General features: G+C 41.4%; 2 protein-coding genes across 3 annotated transcripts in view; both read right to left on the bottom strand.

Moving 5' to 3' along the window:
- The window catches only part of TLL2 (tolloid like 2), a 120,457-nt gene extending 115,887 nt beyond the window's left edge, over nucleotides 1-4,570 (bottom strand). For both annotated transcript variants that reach the window (XM_063102699.1, XM_063102700.1), the window contains exon 1: nucleotides 4,261-4,570. In XM_063102699.1, the coding sequence (XP_062958769.1) occupies nucleotides 4,261-4,429 (169 nt within the window). In that variant the 5' untranslated portion in view covers nucleotides 4,430-4,570. The remainder of the gene's footprint in view (nucleotides 1-4,260) is intronic.
- A 7,229-nt stretch (nucleotides 4,571-11,799) lies between these two features.
- Nucleotides 11,800-17,445, bottom strand: part of TM9SF3 (transmembrane 9 superfamily member 3) — a 63,563-nt gene continuing 57,917 nt past the window's right edge. Inside the window, exon 15 of the mRNA XM_063102845.1 lies at nucleotides 11,800-13,144. Coding sequence (XP_062958915.1) covers nucleotides 13,077-13,144 — 68 coding nt within the window. The 3' untranslated portion in view covers nucleotides 11,800-13,076. The remainder of the gene's footprint in view (nucleotides 13,145-17,445) is intronic.

Genomic DNA, 17,445 nt, shown 5'->3' on the forward strand with positions numbered 1-17,445 from the left:
TGACTCTCAGGCAAAGCCATCAAAGGCGATACTGCTTCCATCTGGTTCTTTTGGAATGCTTGCACTTAGAACCCAGCTGCCATGCTGTGAGGAAGCCCATCTAGCCCACATGGAGAGGCTACTTGTAGGTGTTCTGGCCAATCCAACTGAGGTCCCAGGCAGCATCCAGCCTCAACGTCCAGATACTTGTGCAAATGAGCCTCCAGATGATTCCAGCCCCAGTTGTCAAGTCACCCCAGCCTGCAAGTCTTTCTAGCTGAGGCTCAGACAATGTGGAACAGAGACAAGCCACCCTTGCTGTGTCCTTTCCAAATTCTGAATCCATAGAATCAGGTACATAATAAAGTGGTGGTTGTTCTACACCACTGAGTTTGGGGTGGTTTCTTACATAGAAATGAAAATTAGAACAGAGAGCAAAGAGTGAAGGGCAGCAGCCTTTGCCTGAATGCTCCAGCCTCCTATTCGTTGAGCAGAAAATTCTAGGAAGTCTTCTATAAGCTTCTCAGAATCTAAGGCACAGAGAAATCAAGAGTTCCCAGTGGGGTCAAGAGCCCATTGTATAAAGCAGCTACCTCTATTCCATTCCTTTCATTCAATTTTCTCCTTTCCTGTCTCATTCTCCCTGCTCCCTCACCCCTGCATCCTGAGATCATCTTCCAAACAAACTATCTATGCACAAGTCCTTGTCTAAGGCTCTGCTTTCTGAGGATTCCAACTAAAACTGGCCTCATGTCCACCCTACAAGGCAAGTGTTTTTGCTCCCATCCCCATTTTGCAGATGAGGAGACTGAGGCATGAAAAGGCAAAATGACTTACTCAGCGCCACACAGAGAGGAAGAGGCAGGGACAGAATAAGGACCAGGGCCTTCAGGCCTAAGTCCAGCTAAAGAATTGTAGATAAGGGCAGCCTGGCAGGAGAAGTCTTCCCAAGCTTCACTCTCAGAGGCATGGTGGTTGGAAGGATGTCTTGCGATTTACTGTCAGTTGAACCCTTAGTTGGCTGCACTGATGATATTAGATTTAAGACAAAACATCAGAGCTATGGATCACCAGACAGAGAACATGCCCCAGAAGCCCCATGCCCCTCACCAGCCCCAGGCCAGGAGGGCTTCACAGATTCACTCCCATTCTGCAATCAACTGATTGAAAAATCATCCCTTTTTACAGCATCAAATAGATTGTCTATTAGTAAATTTAAATTTTACAGCTTAAAACCTGCTTCAAAAATCAGCATGAAGGTGTTCTTTCAACAAGTTTCTAAAAAATCTTTTCATTAAATACTTAACTGTACATCAGGCACTTTGCTAAGCACTTTATCAGGAATTGTTCCCATTTACAAATGAGGAAACTAAAGCACAGAGAAATCAAGTGACTTGCCCAAGGTCACACAGCTTATAAATGGTGGAGTAAATAGTAAAATTGTAAATGGTAAAATGGCAAAAATGATTAGAAAAATTGTAAAAGTGGTGAAATGGTAAAATTATAAATGGTATGTCACTTACCAGTTGGCTCAGCCTCTGTGCTAGATGCTGGGCTAGAACCAAGGTCACAGAACCATAGAACACTGACTAGGACAGAGCCAGGTGCTCAGACTCAAATGCCCACAAGGTGTGAAGTAGGCCCAGGGCAAGAAGGCTGATGTGGACCATTTGAACCCACTCCCCAGACCTGTCAGTGTGCCGTCCTAACAAGTACACATCTTCATTCTAGAGCTAAAGAATTGAGGCCCAGAGAGGACGGGACTTGTCCAAGGTAACACAGCTATTGAGAGACCAGGATAGATCCCAGGCTCTCCCCTCTGCATTCTGGATCTGCAGGAGAATAGAGACCCACATTGAGAAACGACAGGTGGAAAGTATTTTAGATTTCAAGACCCAAGGCAGGTCCTAGGAGGAGAGCTCTAGGCTGAAGGAGTCAGGGAGTCAGGATTTGACTGGGATAAGATAAGAAGCTGCCCCTTTATAAAGGTTTTCTTCAAATATGCAACCAGGAAGTGCAGTTTCTCCCCAGCTGGGAGGCAAGTCCTTTCACTGAGGCTTCACTGCACTGAAGAACTGCTTGTTGGCTTTCTTTACTGCTGTACCCTGAGTCAGAGAATTTCCAGGAGGATAGGCAGACTGAGATTCTACCTCCCCGCCGCCCCCAGGTCTCCCTTGCCATCGCCCTCTTCTGGCCACTCTTAGCATCAGCATAGGCCAGGGAGAGACCAGTGGGTTGGGAGGATCCAAGCACAGCTGTGAGGATGCATGGAACTGGCTGAAACCACACTCCCCAGCTCCTCTACCTTCCAGCCTTGCTTGCCCATCCCATCTTGTCTGTGAATAGTCACAGAATACTCATGCTCTTAGTTATACAGCATTTTTTTTCAAAATTACTGGAGAAAATGAGATCCCGGCGGACAAGCCTGACTCAGGGTTATCCTGCAAAGCTGAGACCAGCACTGGGAAGCTCTCACAGGCAGATCTATGTCTCTTTCCTCTCTGAACTTGCAACACCCAGACCAGCACCCAACACACTGGCAGTGTTCAATATATTCCTGAGCAAACTGATCGACTCCCCACTCAGTGCCCCAGCTGCCCACTGCCTCCCAGCAGCCCCAGCTTGCACCAGCAGAGTCCAGGACCTGACAGGTGCAACCCTGTTAATCCCCACCCTTTTTCCCAACCTCAGTCGCCCTTTTCAAGGCCAGGTCACCATTCCAACAGTGCTTTGGAGACCCTTCTCCCTGGCCATGAGTTAGGTCCCATGAGGAACTGGGATAATGTCAGTCAGGGCACGCTACCTGCTGACAGTGTCTCAAATTAATCAGGAACCAACTCTTGTGCCCACCTTCTCAATTCAGAGGCCCTATGAGGTACAGCAGTGGGTGGATATTCTACAGGAATCTTCCCTTATGGTAAGTCCAGGCTCCTCAAGCCTGGTTTGATCTTCAACCTTCACAAGAGTCTCAGGTCTCAGAACTCCCTACGTCCTCCAGCCTCCTAGTAACCTGGTCTTCTCCAGACCACACACAGTTCTGACCCGCCCACCGCCACTCTCAAGCCACTGAAGTACCAATAAAAATAACTACAGTGCCATCATCATTGTTCCATCTGCAGAGAGTTTTCCCATAAATCATCTGAGTCCTCCTATTTAAACTATCCCCAATTTAAAGATGAGCAAACTGAGGCTGATAGAGGTCTCCAGGGAGAGAAGGAAAGGGACCACTGGTCCAAGGCACTCACACAGGCCTGGCCAGCCACAGCACCTGGAAGAAACACCCTGCGCCCCTGAGGGTGGAGGCGACGCTCTTCTCTCCGCTCATCTCCCCCGCTGCCGAGTGAAACCGGGCCAGACGATGCCCAGAGATGACCGCCACCAGCACCCGCGGGTCCCCGGCCACCACCAGGAGCGGCTGTGCTGGCCTCTGGGCCCCCATCTGCCGGGGAGCGTGGGCACCCCTCTGTCCCCGCTGGGAACTGCCCCAGACCCATGGGCTGTCTTTGGAACGTGCGCCTGGGCCCTCCTGTGGCTGACGCCTGAAGGACTCGAGCTCAGAAGCCGCTCCTCTGGGGACCCCTGAGCCGGTTGGAACTGCAGCGCCGGGGCCGCGACTTGCGTCCGAAAGGCCCGCGCGTCCCGGGGCGCCGCTTCCTGGCGGGATGAGAGCACCTGCTGGCTTCCATCACCGCCCGCGCGGGGCGACCCCCGGCCGGGACGACGCTGAGGGGACTACAGGGAAGTTTGCGGCCACTTGAGTCTTGCACATTCTCCCTCGGAGACCCCTTTCCTGTTGCCTGCTGTGAGGCTTTTTTTTTTTTTTTTTCTTCTTTAAAAAAAAAAATCTCTTCCCAAGAACAACCACAACATCTTAGGAAACTTTGCGCGAAACTTTCAAACGCTGTGAAATCGGAGCCAGCAGCTCCGTCTGAGCCTGGGAGCGCCGCGCCCAGCCCGGCCCCGCTGCCCCAGCCCGAGCGTCCGGCGGTGGCCGGGGCCGCCCCCCCCCCCCCCCCCACGGCCTCGGGCGCCCGCCCTGGTTCGCTTCGGGAGCGCTTCCGCCGCCGCCACCCGGTGCGCGCCGCAAACCCGCAGCCGGGACGTCCCAGGCTCCGAGTGGTATTAAGCGGTTCCTCGCGGAATTGTCTTCCCGGGAACCCAGGGAGGGGGTCTCAGCGGAGGGAGGCCCGCCCCGCAGACGGCAGCGCAGCCGTGCCCACCACCTCATTTGCATTTCAAAGGCAAACTTCTGCCGGACCGCCCGGAGGCGGCGGCACCTACCGGCTTTGCACGGGTCGTGGTAATGCTCCAGCTGCTGCTCCGCGTCCTCCTCGCCTTCCTGCGCCGAGTAGTCCGAGGCGGCGTCGGGGCTGTCCCGGAGTCCCCCGGCGCCGCGGGGCAGCAGCAGCAGCAGTGACACCAGGGCCCCGATCGCAGTGGCCCGGGGCATGGTGACGCTGGACCGGCGGGGGCCGGGGGAGTTGCGTGCACCGAAAGCTCGGCTCGGGCGAGGGATGGTGCACCGGGACCTGGCGGCGGTCACGCGCGGCTGCGGGGCATGGCCCGGCCGCTGAGCGAGCGGAGCGCGGCGCCCCCGTCCTCGTCGGGGCACCCGGGAAGCCGCCGCTCGGAGCCACTTGCCGGGTGGCCGAGGCTGCGGCGGCTGCGAGTGTGGCGGTGGTGGCGGTGGTTGGAGCAGTGGCCGCTCCGCCCCTCTCCACCAGGGCCGAACCGCACAGCCCTCGCCCGGGGCTCCAGCCAATCACTCGGGCGCCCGAAGCGAGGCCCCTCCTCTTCCCGGCACCTCCGCAACTTCGGAGGACGCGGAGCGAGGTGAAGATGCTGAAGGCACGGGCCCAGGGCCAGCGACGCGCCCGCCCAGCCGAAGGCGCCCTTCCGCGGGCGCCACCTCGGACCCCGGCCCCCGGCCCCCGAGGACGCTGCTCCTGAAGACCGGGCTGAGCTTCCCGCCTGTTTTATTCTCATAACTCGCTTTACAACTCCCCGATGCACACGTGGACGAAGGCAGGCAACAGGGGTAAGGAGCTCGGAGCACAGGACCATCAGCCCGATGTGAGCGGTCCACGTCGCAACCGACTCGCTGTGTGCTTTGGGACAGTCGCTTCTCTGCAGGGATGAAGTGAATGAATCTTCTTCTCGGGACCCTTTCAGCGCAGGAAAAAATCGAGGATTACGATTCCCTCTGCTCTCAACACCCCCTTGTCCGGCCATGAAAGGCGCTTGCTGCCGCACTCACCTAACCTAATCTAGTGACTGGTGATGCATAAGGAAGAAAGATTGAAAATGACACATTTCCCCTCTAAGTGACCCTATCCTTTAGTCAGTCTAAGATGCTTCATACAGGCAAAACGGTTGACAAATGAACAGCCATACATGCTATTTGTGTTAAAATTCAGAAATGTTTTAGTAAATAAGCCACTCATCATTAACCTGATGGAATAAAAATGACCAATTTTTGAAATCTGGTTATTTTTTTGCTTATTAAAAACATATGTCCAAATAATTTAGGGGAATAATCAAGAGCTATTGGAAACCCACTTTTATGTTGTACCTTAAATGTAAAAACTGTCAGAACTGAGACACTGATGTAGAGACATAAAAAGTATTACCATGAGGCTTTTGAAGATCTTTTTATGCAAGCAAAATTGTTATAATCAAGTAGTATAACACACCAATGTGTATGTGTAGGGATTTACAGCATCACACCCAGTAGAATCTTTTTTCGGTTAAACTGCATGCAGAAAAATGGACTGAACTTCCCTTTTGAGTTTCCATCTGGTTTCAAGTCACTTATGACAGAGTCAACAGGGAGCCCAGAGCTGGGCTTTACACCAGACTCTGAATTTCTTACATTATGGTCATCTGTCTTCTCCTCCATTAACTGGGATAACAAGTCCTTCAAATCAGTAAAGGGTTAAAAGTTAACCAGGGGAAGGGTGCTATTAGCTATTTTGTCCTGGCTCTTAGGAAGAAATGCATGGAGTTGACCCTGCGTCATGCTGAGTTTTCATCAGATGGGCATATACAGGATAGTACCAGACCGGGCAAAACCTGGTTTAAGAACTGGCAGACCAGAAGATGGAATTTTGGGGGAATGGATGCCACCAAACGGCAGGGAAGGCCAAGTGGCCACTAAATAGGCAATAAGTGTGGGAGGAGGTTGAATGGCATTTCTGCTTGAATGCTGAAAGGAGTCAAACCCAACGCCACAGTTCTCTACCTTCACCCCAGTGAAGGTCACCACCCATCAGTAGACAAGTCTACAAAGTCAACATCTAAACAGCCTAACAAACTTCTGTGACACTTCCAGGTCTCCAGATGGCACAGCCAACTGGCTTCCTCATTAGCAGGAATTCCTCTGGAAAATAGACATTAGAGGCCACCTCTTGTGCAAGCACTAAGGCTGTGAGCTTTTATTGCCTCTAATCCCCACCTGGAGAGTAGCTGCCAGGTCTTCTCACCAACACACTTCGTCTAAATATTTTGAAGGTAGTGGTGCTCCTCAATGAGCAAGCTGCACAATTTTATATCAAAAGGCCGGTTTAGATGCTCCTTTGGCTATCAACCAACCAACAAATAGCAAAAAAATCGATTAGAAAAATTAGATTAAAAAAGGGAGGATTAATATTTTTCTCATAAACTCTATAATTCCTGATTTCACTCACCACTTGTATGGTTAAACTCTAATCTATACTGAAATAGTACATTTTTCCTTAAATCACATGAAAAAACTGGAAGTAAATTTAGAATGAAAGGCTTTATGACCTAAAGCTGCCCATCTTAGTTCCATTACATTCATAACTATTTGTGGGTTTCCTCCCCCATATCTCCGGGTCCTGTGGTAAACCTGACAGTGGATACAAATTTTCTCCTTTCTTAGTCAGATGTTCCATCCCCACCCAACTCATTCCATCTCTACCCAATACCCAGAGTAACTAGTTCTCTTGTAGCTACTCATCCTTCGCTACACCACCTAGGCCACTTTCTCCTTATTTTGCCTTTCCAGGCTACTATATATCATCACAACCATCTCCAGTGCAGGGAAAAGAACCTCCAGAACAAAATGGGCACTCTCCTCTGCCAGCTCATTCCTTCATTTACATTTTCTAAGAGGGTACATTGATATCTTTGGAGAAGGTAATTTAAAATATTTAATACTGTTACAACATTTAGTAGCTGTCTAAAACCCTTCATTGTTCCCCAAAACCTTTATGTAAGCTCCTCGGTGGCATGTCAGGCCTTCCGTCCACCATCGGGCCTTCCTTTTACCTTTCCAACCTTGGCTCTTGCTGCCTCCCACGCTCCACTCTTGTTGCATTAAACACCTTACACTCATCCTGACAGGGCCTTGCTGCTTCACACCTCCATGTCTCTGCCTGGGACACCTTCATAACCACACACACACATCCTCATGCCAGCATCTATTACAGCAGCTACCACACCTATGACACTTACCTATTAGATCTTACCCTACTGGTCTATAATTACAGCAGACCTTTCTGACAAACTCCAACTTGAAACCACCACCTTCCAAGTCTCACTCTCTAGATCCACCCCCCCTTCACTGACCTTCAAGATTAAGTCTTTAGACTGAACCACGAAGAATAACCATAACAGTGGCCAGTTACAATGACATTATCAACTTCTCCCCTACAACTGTCTCCCCCATTTTTTTTCATTCGAAACTCCTGTCACCTTAAGCATGTAAACTTTCAAAATGAAAATCATTTTAAATAATCAAATAATTTAAAATACATTTGTAGACTACATTAACATTGAATTCTCATGTCCCAATACAGGTTTATTTCCCCCTTTTCTATTTTAAATTGTAGATCAGCAGTTTAATAAAATAGTACTCACTTTGAAATCAAGAAGCTGGCTGCATAACTGACTCCCTTCTACTCTTAGTTTTCCAACCAGACAAAAAGTGTTCATTAAACAGACCAGAAGTAATCCAAATGTGTATGCACCAACTTAAACTATCTAACAAGAATCGGCAAGTAAGGTTGTGAACTGAGGCAGCTAACACAATTAGGGGAAGAGAAGAACCAAATAAGTTAGTAAGAATTTTAAAAACTAGTTGAAACTGAAGATGAAAAACAAAAATTACAGATAGACTTAGAGAAATTAACCACATACTTCAGTGTAGCACAATAATAATAATCCCTTCCATATGCATAGAACTAATATTCAACGTGACTTCTGCATATACTATCTGCTCCCCACACTGGAGAGGTGACATCCACATTTTACAGTTAAAAGTTAAGACAACAGGGTCTTAATCTTGATTTCTTTTGGGTTAAAAATAAGACCTCCTTTAGCTGCCCTAGTTTCCGTATCTATAAAACGTAGGTATCTACTCCACCAGCTTCACAGGATGGCTGTGAGAGAACATATGTGAAACTGCTTTGAAAAAGTATAAGACTAGACAAATGCAACGTATTATCTATCAGGAGAATGACAGGCACAGGGATGGTGGGGTTTGAGGGGAAGGGACAGAGCTTGTACATAAAAAAAAAGTCAAAAGAATGGTAATGAAAAAGAAAAGTCATTTTTAAAAAGATAAATCTTATTTATTGTACCATTCTTTCAATTTTTCTGTATAAATTGGGAGGGATCAAACCTTGAATTTTAAATCCCTTCTTTCAGTGGTTAGCAAACTTTGATCCATTGGCTGCTTTTGCAAATTTATACTGGAACACAGCCATGCTCATTAGTTTAACTGCCTACTATGGCCGCTTTTGTGCTACAACAGCATAGTAGTTGCGACAGAGACTGCATGGCTCTCAAAGCCTAAAATATTTCCTATCTGGCCCTTTGCAGAAAAAGTTTGCAGACCCCTGCATTATTTAATTGTGGAAACCTATTAGTAATCCCTTCATATGCATGCCAATACTAATGGGTTATTCCTTCTGCTTGGTTCACCTGTTACAAAAAGGAAAGAAATAAAGCATCCAAGGGAAGTACATTTAACTTTTTATTACTCTTTAAAAACCCAACTTCTGATAAATTAACAGACTAGATTAGAACCTCAATTGTATTTGACACATTATATACCGGATTTTTATTACTAAAAAGCCAGCTGGAATATGGCCCACACAAAACAAGGGTGCGTACAAAATGGAAGTGATCGTCGAGCAATAATTGTTTCCTTCCAACTCTGTCACTGAGTGTCCATACTCTGTGGGGATTTATAGATTCAAAATTAAAACAGTTGAAAAGCCCAGGTGGGACTGCTTTTCCAAGATGCTGTTGTCCTTCAAACATAATTCCATGTTATTTCTTCCTTGCCTTAAGCTCTTACTAATAACGTTTATAACTTTCAAAAAACCTAAATTAATGAATTGGGATAAACACACACTGTGCTGCTTTACCCATTATTAGCAAGTCTAGTTCACCAATAGTTCATATAAGCAGCTTTCAGAAGTTTCTTTATTTCCATTTCATAACAGTGAAATAAAAACTTAAAATTTGTTTACTCTTGTCTTTGCACATTTCTCTCTACAGCTGCAATAAGAATATCAAATTAGATGGCTTTTAGGAAATGCTCATGGAAGAGAATTATAGCAATTCCTCATACTGAATTCAAATCTCACAAAATTTCTGCAGGTATATATGTTAACTTTCCGATCTACTCTACCTGTAAATCTAGTCTATTTCTCTGCACACTTCCAAACAATCTTCAGAGAAGTGAAAATTTAACACCTCAATCTCTTTACCATCTTGATTGTTAGAATACTCATACAGTTTCATAACTATAGGATTTTAGTGGATATAAAAATTAAAATAAATATTTGTGTTTTCATACATCACTACTTCTATTTATTACATGTTCTAATAAATCAACAGAATAAAGCGCTAAGAAACATGGAAATCTACACCTAATACCCCTATGTAACTGCAGTGTATAGATTACAGATAGGCTTCCCTCCACCCCAGAATTCAGATACAGAAGCCCTTTGGTATATAACTTTTCCTGAACAAATTATATTAATACATTTTCTTTTCTACATTTGTAAAAATTCAGAAAGTTTTTAATAACATTTATTTGCAAGACATCTGGCATAAGGTACTTAGTAAACACTTAGGAAACAAAAGCTGTATCAAAATGACTACAATTTATGGATAAACCCTAAATAAAGTAGCTTTTGGAAGAACTAGAATTTGCAGCAACCACCTTTATAAAGAGGTCCATCCACTCTCAATGGAAAACACCCAAGCATGCCATTCACTAGATTCAGATACCACAATACAACAAATTCTAAGAGTATGGGGTTTGATTTATGGGCAACCCAGTACAATCTAGCAGCCCAACATGATACATTAAAGAATGTTTTATCATCCCCCTAGCCATCACATTGCCATCTTATCCTACTCTTGTACTAGAAAATATGTATAACAATGCAACTACTAATGTAAATAAATTTCAGGAGAAGCATGCTTAAAGATACACAAGGAAAGTTTATCCTTAGTTTCTGATAGTGTTCAAAGTGTCAGTTGATAAACTGAGCAAATAGTGTTAACAAATGAAAGACAGATACACAGCATGAATGGGGGAGAAAAACCCCACTCTTCAATTAACTTAAATAATATTCTATTTTGTATTCTACAACTGAGAACTAGGGAGCTAAATGTGAATCACATCTTCTGCAAGACATATTTATTCAGCTCCTCTATGAAGCCATAAAACAATATGTCCTTTTTCTAAAGGACTTTTCAAGATGATTAATATTCGTTATAATGCTATCAATGTATTTGGAAATTAGGTTATTTTTCACTGCTGATTCTAAAGAACTTTGAACAGAGCTCAACTAAGTAGAAAGAATTGGTACATCCGAAAATAGCTAAACTGCATATTCTTTAAAAATCTTACATCTTACCTGCAAGATTCATATCATGAGAAATAAATTTCACTTTATTAAGACAAAGGCTTGCTGCTTGCTGTCCAATGTATACTCCATCAGATATAGACTATGTGTTATGTTAAAAACACTTTACATGTGGTTAACAAGTTACATAATATAAGCAATTAAATACTGACTTTTAGTTTCCTGTAACATCTTAAAAGCAGTTGAGAAGGAAGAGAAGATGGAAGAACCACTAGATTACATTTAATAAATCATTCTGGCTTGAAGGGGATTTACCTACAGCTTCTGATCAAATTTCTGTTTGTTCACATCAATCATACTCCAGTGATAAGAAATTAAACTTTTCACTCTTTATAGGCCTTAAATGCCACAATACAGGATGAAAAGCCCATGAATTTATAGAAACATTATTTTATAATGAAAACATCTTATGCAACTATTAATGGCATGAGTTTCATGTTAATGTGTAAATACAGCTGTTTTGAGTCTTTCTAAAAATACCAATATACAGTATTGTTTTAGGTGGTCATTTGCATAGCAAACTGTTAAACTAGAAACTCAATGGTTTTAGGAAAACTTCACTTTATGGATAGTTCCAGAAAGATGTATTCAAAATTGAAATCATTTTTAGAAAACTGTAACCTTTATTTGCTTATCCGAGAGTAAGCTAACCACTTGTACCCCATCCCCACTTTACACAGTACACCAACCTGAACAGATTTTGTGCCACAATTTCATTCAAAGGGCTTGTGATTCACTTTGTGACTATACTGGATAATCTAGATGTAAGCAAGTTTGGGTATTTTAAAGGGGGGGGTCCCCTGCATTAGAAAAGCACAGTTCATAGTATATTTTTTTAAATGGCATTCAGTAATACTGCCTTTTGAACAGATATCTTCAAACTGCAAAAACATCTATTTCCACAAAACAATTTGGTCAGGAAATTTTATTTGAACATTCTAAAGCAGTAATGCTTTAGATGTTACTTAAGAGTCCCAGACAGGATTAACAAAATTAAATGTTTCTAAATTACAAATTTAGCTCCTGTAGGAGTCTCAGAAAAGAAACAGAAGAAAACACCCCCTCCCTCCCAAAAGAAGTATGACACACACATGTTGAAGAAAACCCCGTGTTTCATGCAATGGTAGGCAAGATGTAAAAAAGCCACCCAAATTCACACATTTCTACACCAATCATCATCAAAAAAAGTACTCCGTAGTCAACCTGTACATCCAAATGCATTTGGGAATCTACCTACGTTACATTATTTAATGTTATATATACATTTATTACCCACCCCCCCTTGTTTTTAATAATTTCTTATGTAAAGCCTTCATTCAAACCCAAAAAGAGATGTAAGACTAACTTGGGGGGAAAAAAAGATAATCACTTTAGACATTCAGTTAAAATGCAGTTTATCTAAATCACAAAATGTTTAATAAAAACAAGTATCTTCTCCATTTAACACTTTGCTTTCTAACTGTACAGTAAATTGCATTGTAGAGAGTATACCTCTAACTTAGGACTGTATCTTCTTTGGATGGAACTAAGACGTAACTGGATGGTTTTAAGATAAATAAACGGAAAGTTGGTCCAACTAAGATGAGAGCAGATATATTACATGCAGGATTTAATATTTTTTAATCCTGTTTTCTTTAAAAAAGATGCAGTTGAATTGGGAAAAACAAAAACAAGTCAAAAAGAACCCAGATTCAATATATAAAAATGTCCCACAATAGGTCGACGATGGCAATAAAAATAAGAAAAAAAGTAATCTCTCTGGAACATCATTTTCAGTAACGCAGAAACACTAAGTGCCAGGAAGATTTCTATTCAGGTAATTTTAGCATCCAAGTTTCCCTCTATTTATTTTATTGGAACAAATGCTTTAAATAAACTATCTGTCCTCTTCACTGAAGAGAGCTGGTCTGTTTCATTTTTAATGAGCTAGTTTTTGGGAAGATTAGCCATGTACTGTAGTAATGCCTACTGCATAAAATCCAAGCATTTGCTGTGAACAGTTGGAGAAAGCAGTCAGTAAGAACCTAGGATCAATGGAAATAGATGTTACTTTAAGCCATCCACGAAAGAGAGACCCACAAAGTACCCAGTGTAAAAGCCCAAAACTCTTCTTGCGCTTTTTTTGCTGTACAAGTTCCACCCCTATGAAAGAGAAATTGATCCGAAGTTCCAGGTTTTCTTGGGTCTCTAGTCAATTTTCACATTAGTATAGATTTTTCGGACAAAGGCACTTGTTCCCATATAACCAATCGCTCCTGCAAAGATAAAACAAGATGTTTTGAAACAAATATACAGAAAAATATACATCATTTACAAACACTAGATGCTCTCTGCTCTAAAAATATTCTTTTTTTCAAGATAATATCCTTATGTTAGTATTCTCTCTAAACTTATTAAATTATATCATTTGCTTTGCAAATCACCTATTACTTTCATACCCCAAATCTGACCTACTGTAATTTTTTAGAATCAAGTAGCAATTATTTCTTGTATAATCAGTAACTATGGAATTAAAATACATCTCTTGTAAAGCAAGAATAATTTGATAATGGCAAAAATTAGTTAAATGAAAAAAACAAATCTGATTTGATCATATACTATTCTAGGTCATTAAAACAATGCCAATGTTCCCAAAACATTACGGATAAGTCAGAAGTAATGGGAGATTCACTCAGGGAAGGACAGAGCCCTTTGAAGCTCTAGAGAAGAGGCATTTTCTGATGGTTTCTTTTTTATGTTTAAGTTGTAGTAGCTGTGTGGCTGGTAGAAAGGATGATATATTTGAAGGAACAGACAAGAGAGACAGGTAAGTAGGTCAGAAGTTTTGAAATGTTGTCTTTGAATAGTTAGCCTCACATGGGGCTCAAAATGCCAGAAAGCACGAATATTTGTCTGTTTTGTTAAATGAACTATCTTTCTCCTGTGTCTAAAAGAGTGCCTAGCAAATGATAAGGTACTCAATAAGTATTTGTTGAATGAATGAATTAACTGGATAGTTCTTTACTGCAAATACCAAGGGCTCTTTAAAACAAGACAATTGCTCACTGAACTGTCAGAGAAAATTTTCCATTAGACTTAGGAATTTACCATCATGAGTTAATAATGGTACACACACACACACACACGGCCACACACACACACAGACGGACGGACACACACACACACAGCCACACACACACACACAGCCACACACACACAGCCACACACACAGCCACACACACAGCCACACACAGACACACACACACACACACACACAGACACACACACACACACACACACACACACACACACACACACACACGGCCTAATTTGTCACCTTTTAACGAACACCAAAGAAACCAGTGTCTAACCTGCCTATCCTAAATATGAACTATACCCCAAGGTAACCAAATAGTTGATGAAAGGAAGGTTCTCCTTTACAGAAGTATCCCAGCTAATAAATATAAAAGAAATGACAGAATTAGAATATTATAGGATAATATTATAGAATATTATACAAGGAATTATTTGAGCTAGGCAACAATTATCAATGGCTGCTCACAAAGAAAGAGAACCAGACATTATGTGCCCCCTAATAAAAGTTTTCAAACTACCTGTTAAATTCTTGAGTATGATCAAGCCTAGACAGCTAACTACCACTTTACAGGAAATATGGGGTGGAGCACATGAAGAAACATTAAATGACACCAGGGATATAATCAGCAAAAATGAAAAATAAGAAATTTTAAAAATAAATTATAATAAAAAAAAAGAGAGAGAACATCTAAAGATTAAAAGACCTTTAAGAGACATTTTAACCAAGCAATGCATGGACCTTAATTGGATCTTGATGCAAACAAACTGTATTAAAAGAAAAGTGGGGACAGATGGGGTAAATCTGAATACTAACTGAACATTTCATCATATTAAGGAATTATCTTTTAGAAAGAGATACATACTGAAATATTTTCTGTTGAAACAACATAAAGTCCAAGATTCATGTCAGAATAATGAGGGGTAGGGATAGGGGTAGGGATAGAAATAAAACAAGATGGGCCATGTTGGGTGTTGAACACATGGGGACTAATTATACGTATTACTCTCTTTTTATATATATTTGAAAATTTGCCATTATTAAAAATTTAAAATACAAAACACCCCTCCAATATGACAAAGCAAACCTATTTCTATTTCTTTTTGCAATGACTGGACATTTCTAATATGAAATAATGATATTAAAATTTAAAATATTTATAATGCATTTTAAAATAGTTATAATACAATTCTTTATAGGGTAAAAGAAAAATCATTCAATTTTTAAAAATAAACCTGGATTCTTAGAACACAAAAATATCTATAAAATTTTAATTAGCATCAAACACTTAACTGGCATAATATAACACTAGTCCAATAACCAAATCCAATTTTCCAGACTTTCAAAACATTGTTCCCCTTTGAGCAGAGATATGCTTAAAATCAACAGTATCAACCTAGAGAATCATTTCTCCTAATGTTATGAGTACCTCAAGAATAAATTGATAAAAAATATAACTTTATAAAAAGAGGATACTGAATATGCTCTCTAAAAATGTAAGTATCTTAGGAGTAATAGAGATACACTTTTAAATTTAATTTCCTTAAAAAAAAAATGCTAAGCTCATAATGTAATGACTATAACAATCTAAATATTTCCCACCTTAACACAGCCATTTCTTTTTCACATTAAAAAGAAAACAAAACAAATATTTTTCTTTTAATTATTAACTTAAGCATTTTAGAACACAAATTGATGGGTTTGTATAATTCTTTTTTATGATTTTAATCGGTTTCAGTCTAAACAGTTTCTCCCTCCCTGCCCCCAGCCAAAAAATAGATTAACACCAAATGCACATAAACCCATTAAAGAATAAATGCTGGGACACTGCCAGAACAGCAGGGAACCATAAATGTGCCAAGATTTTCATGCAGTAAGACAAAATTTCAATAGGAAAAAGCACTCAAAACATTTAGCTAGATTTATTCCATTTTCTTTGTAAATGTCAAGATCTTACCTCTCTAGGTCTTCCTAAGATTACATATAGAATAAGTTAAGTCAAGAAAAAAAATTTAACCCTCTGCATAACATTAATTCTATACCTCACTGAATGCTGGTGACAAGAAAGATCTCAGATAAAATAAAGATGAGTCCAGTGAGCAATATTTTGAGGGAACAATGGCCAAAAATACTGAAGAAAACTTCTGATTGCCTAAGGATAATAAGAAGGTTCTGTTCCCACATGACACAATCTAGTTTTAACCTTCAGTCCCTATTAATCTTTCCTTCAAAGTTAGTTAACTAATTAACTATCACAGGGAATGGCTAATATGGCAGCTACAAATAAAACATGTGGCTATAATATAGAGAACTGTCTTATAGCTTGTAGAATTAGTTTCACTACTTTATAGTCAACATCATTTGTGTATGCGCATACACATAATCACATACATGCTGGTCTACGAACTGAACAGACTCTTTTGATAGAGGAACATGGTAATCTTGGTACCCTAAAGGTATCTACCAGTGTCATACCAGGATTCAGCTCTTAACAAGATTATCAGATCTTTCTCATTCCATTGCTCACCCTATAGCTAAAGATGAAACCATCAAAAACAAAAAAACAAAAAAAAGCCAGTGGCAAAAAAAAAAGGAGGAGCATCTAAATTATTCATTCTCTGGAAATGTTTCCACAGTAATTAATCCTTTAGCCTTACACAATTCCTAATGAAGTAATTAAGGAATCAGCCTCGTTTATTGAGTAAAACACTGAACTAGAAAAAAAGTGAATCATTTGTATGAGTTTCCCTTAAGGTACCTCTTCCTGGACCTAGTGTCATGAAATTGTTCTGAGGTGAAAACACAAGGTGTTGAAACCCACAGACTGCAGAAACAGAGACATGGTCAGAGCAGAAGGAAGCTCAAGGGCTTTTAGCCCTTATCTATAACAGCAGCAGCTACCACTCACTGAACATCTACCATCTACCTGATGTTTAGCAACATTCAATCTCTGAATCCTCTTTACAACCCTACAAGGTACGTATTACTTCCATTTTGCCAATGAGGGAAGTTGAGAGAGAAAGGTTAAATGATTTGGCCAGAGTAATATGGCTATTAGGTAGGGGTACCAGGATTTACACCCAGGACTGACTGACACCAGAAGTCCCAGCTCTTCCTACCCTCCCCTTGTCTCTCCCACCAAACTGGCTATCTCTTACCCCTAATAACAGTCCTGGCAGTACACTTGGTGCTTTACACACAGGACACTATTCCTCTCAACTACTCTGAAAGATATGTCTATTTTACAGATGAGAATGAGATTTAAAAAGGTTAAAGTGACTTCCACGGCCACAAAAAAAGGTGAGCAGCAGCATGGAGATTTAATCCAATGCTTTGGCGTTCTCATGTCCATGCCCTTTCCATTTATCATGCTGCTTCCAAAAGTTCTTTATTTTCTACCTATTTCACACATTCTAGAGACTCTATCATATGGTGGTAACTATTACCTTTTACTTTTAATGGAAGATTGTGATAGATCCATCA

This window comes from Cynocephalus volans, chromosome 7 (assembly GCF_027409185.1).
Source record: "Cynocephalus volans isolate mCynVol1 chromosome 7, mCynVol1.pri, whole genome shotgun sequence".
NCBI classification, from domain to species: Eukaryota; Metazoa; Chordata; class Mammalia; order Dermoptera; family Cynocephalidae; genus Cynocephalus; species Cynocephalus volans.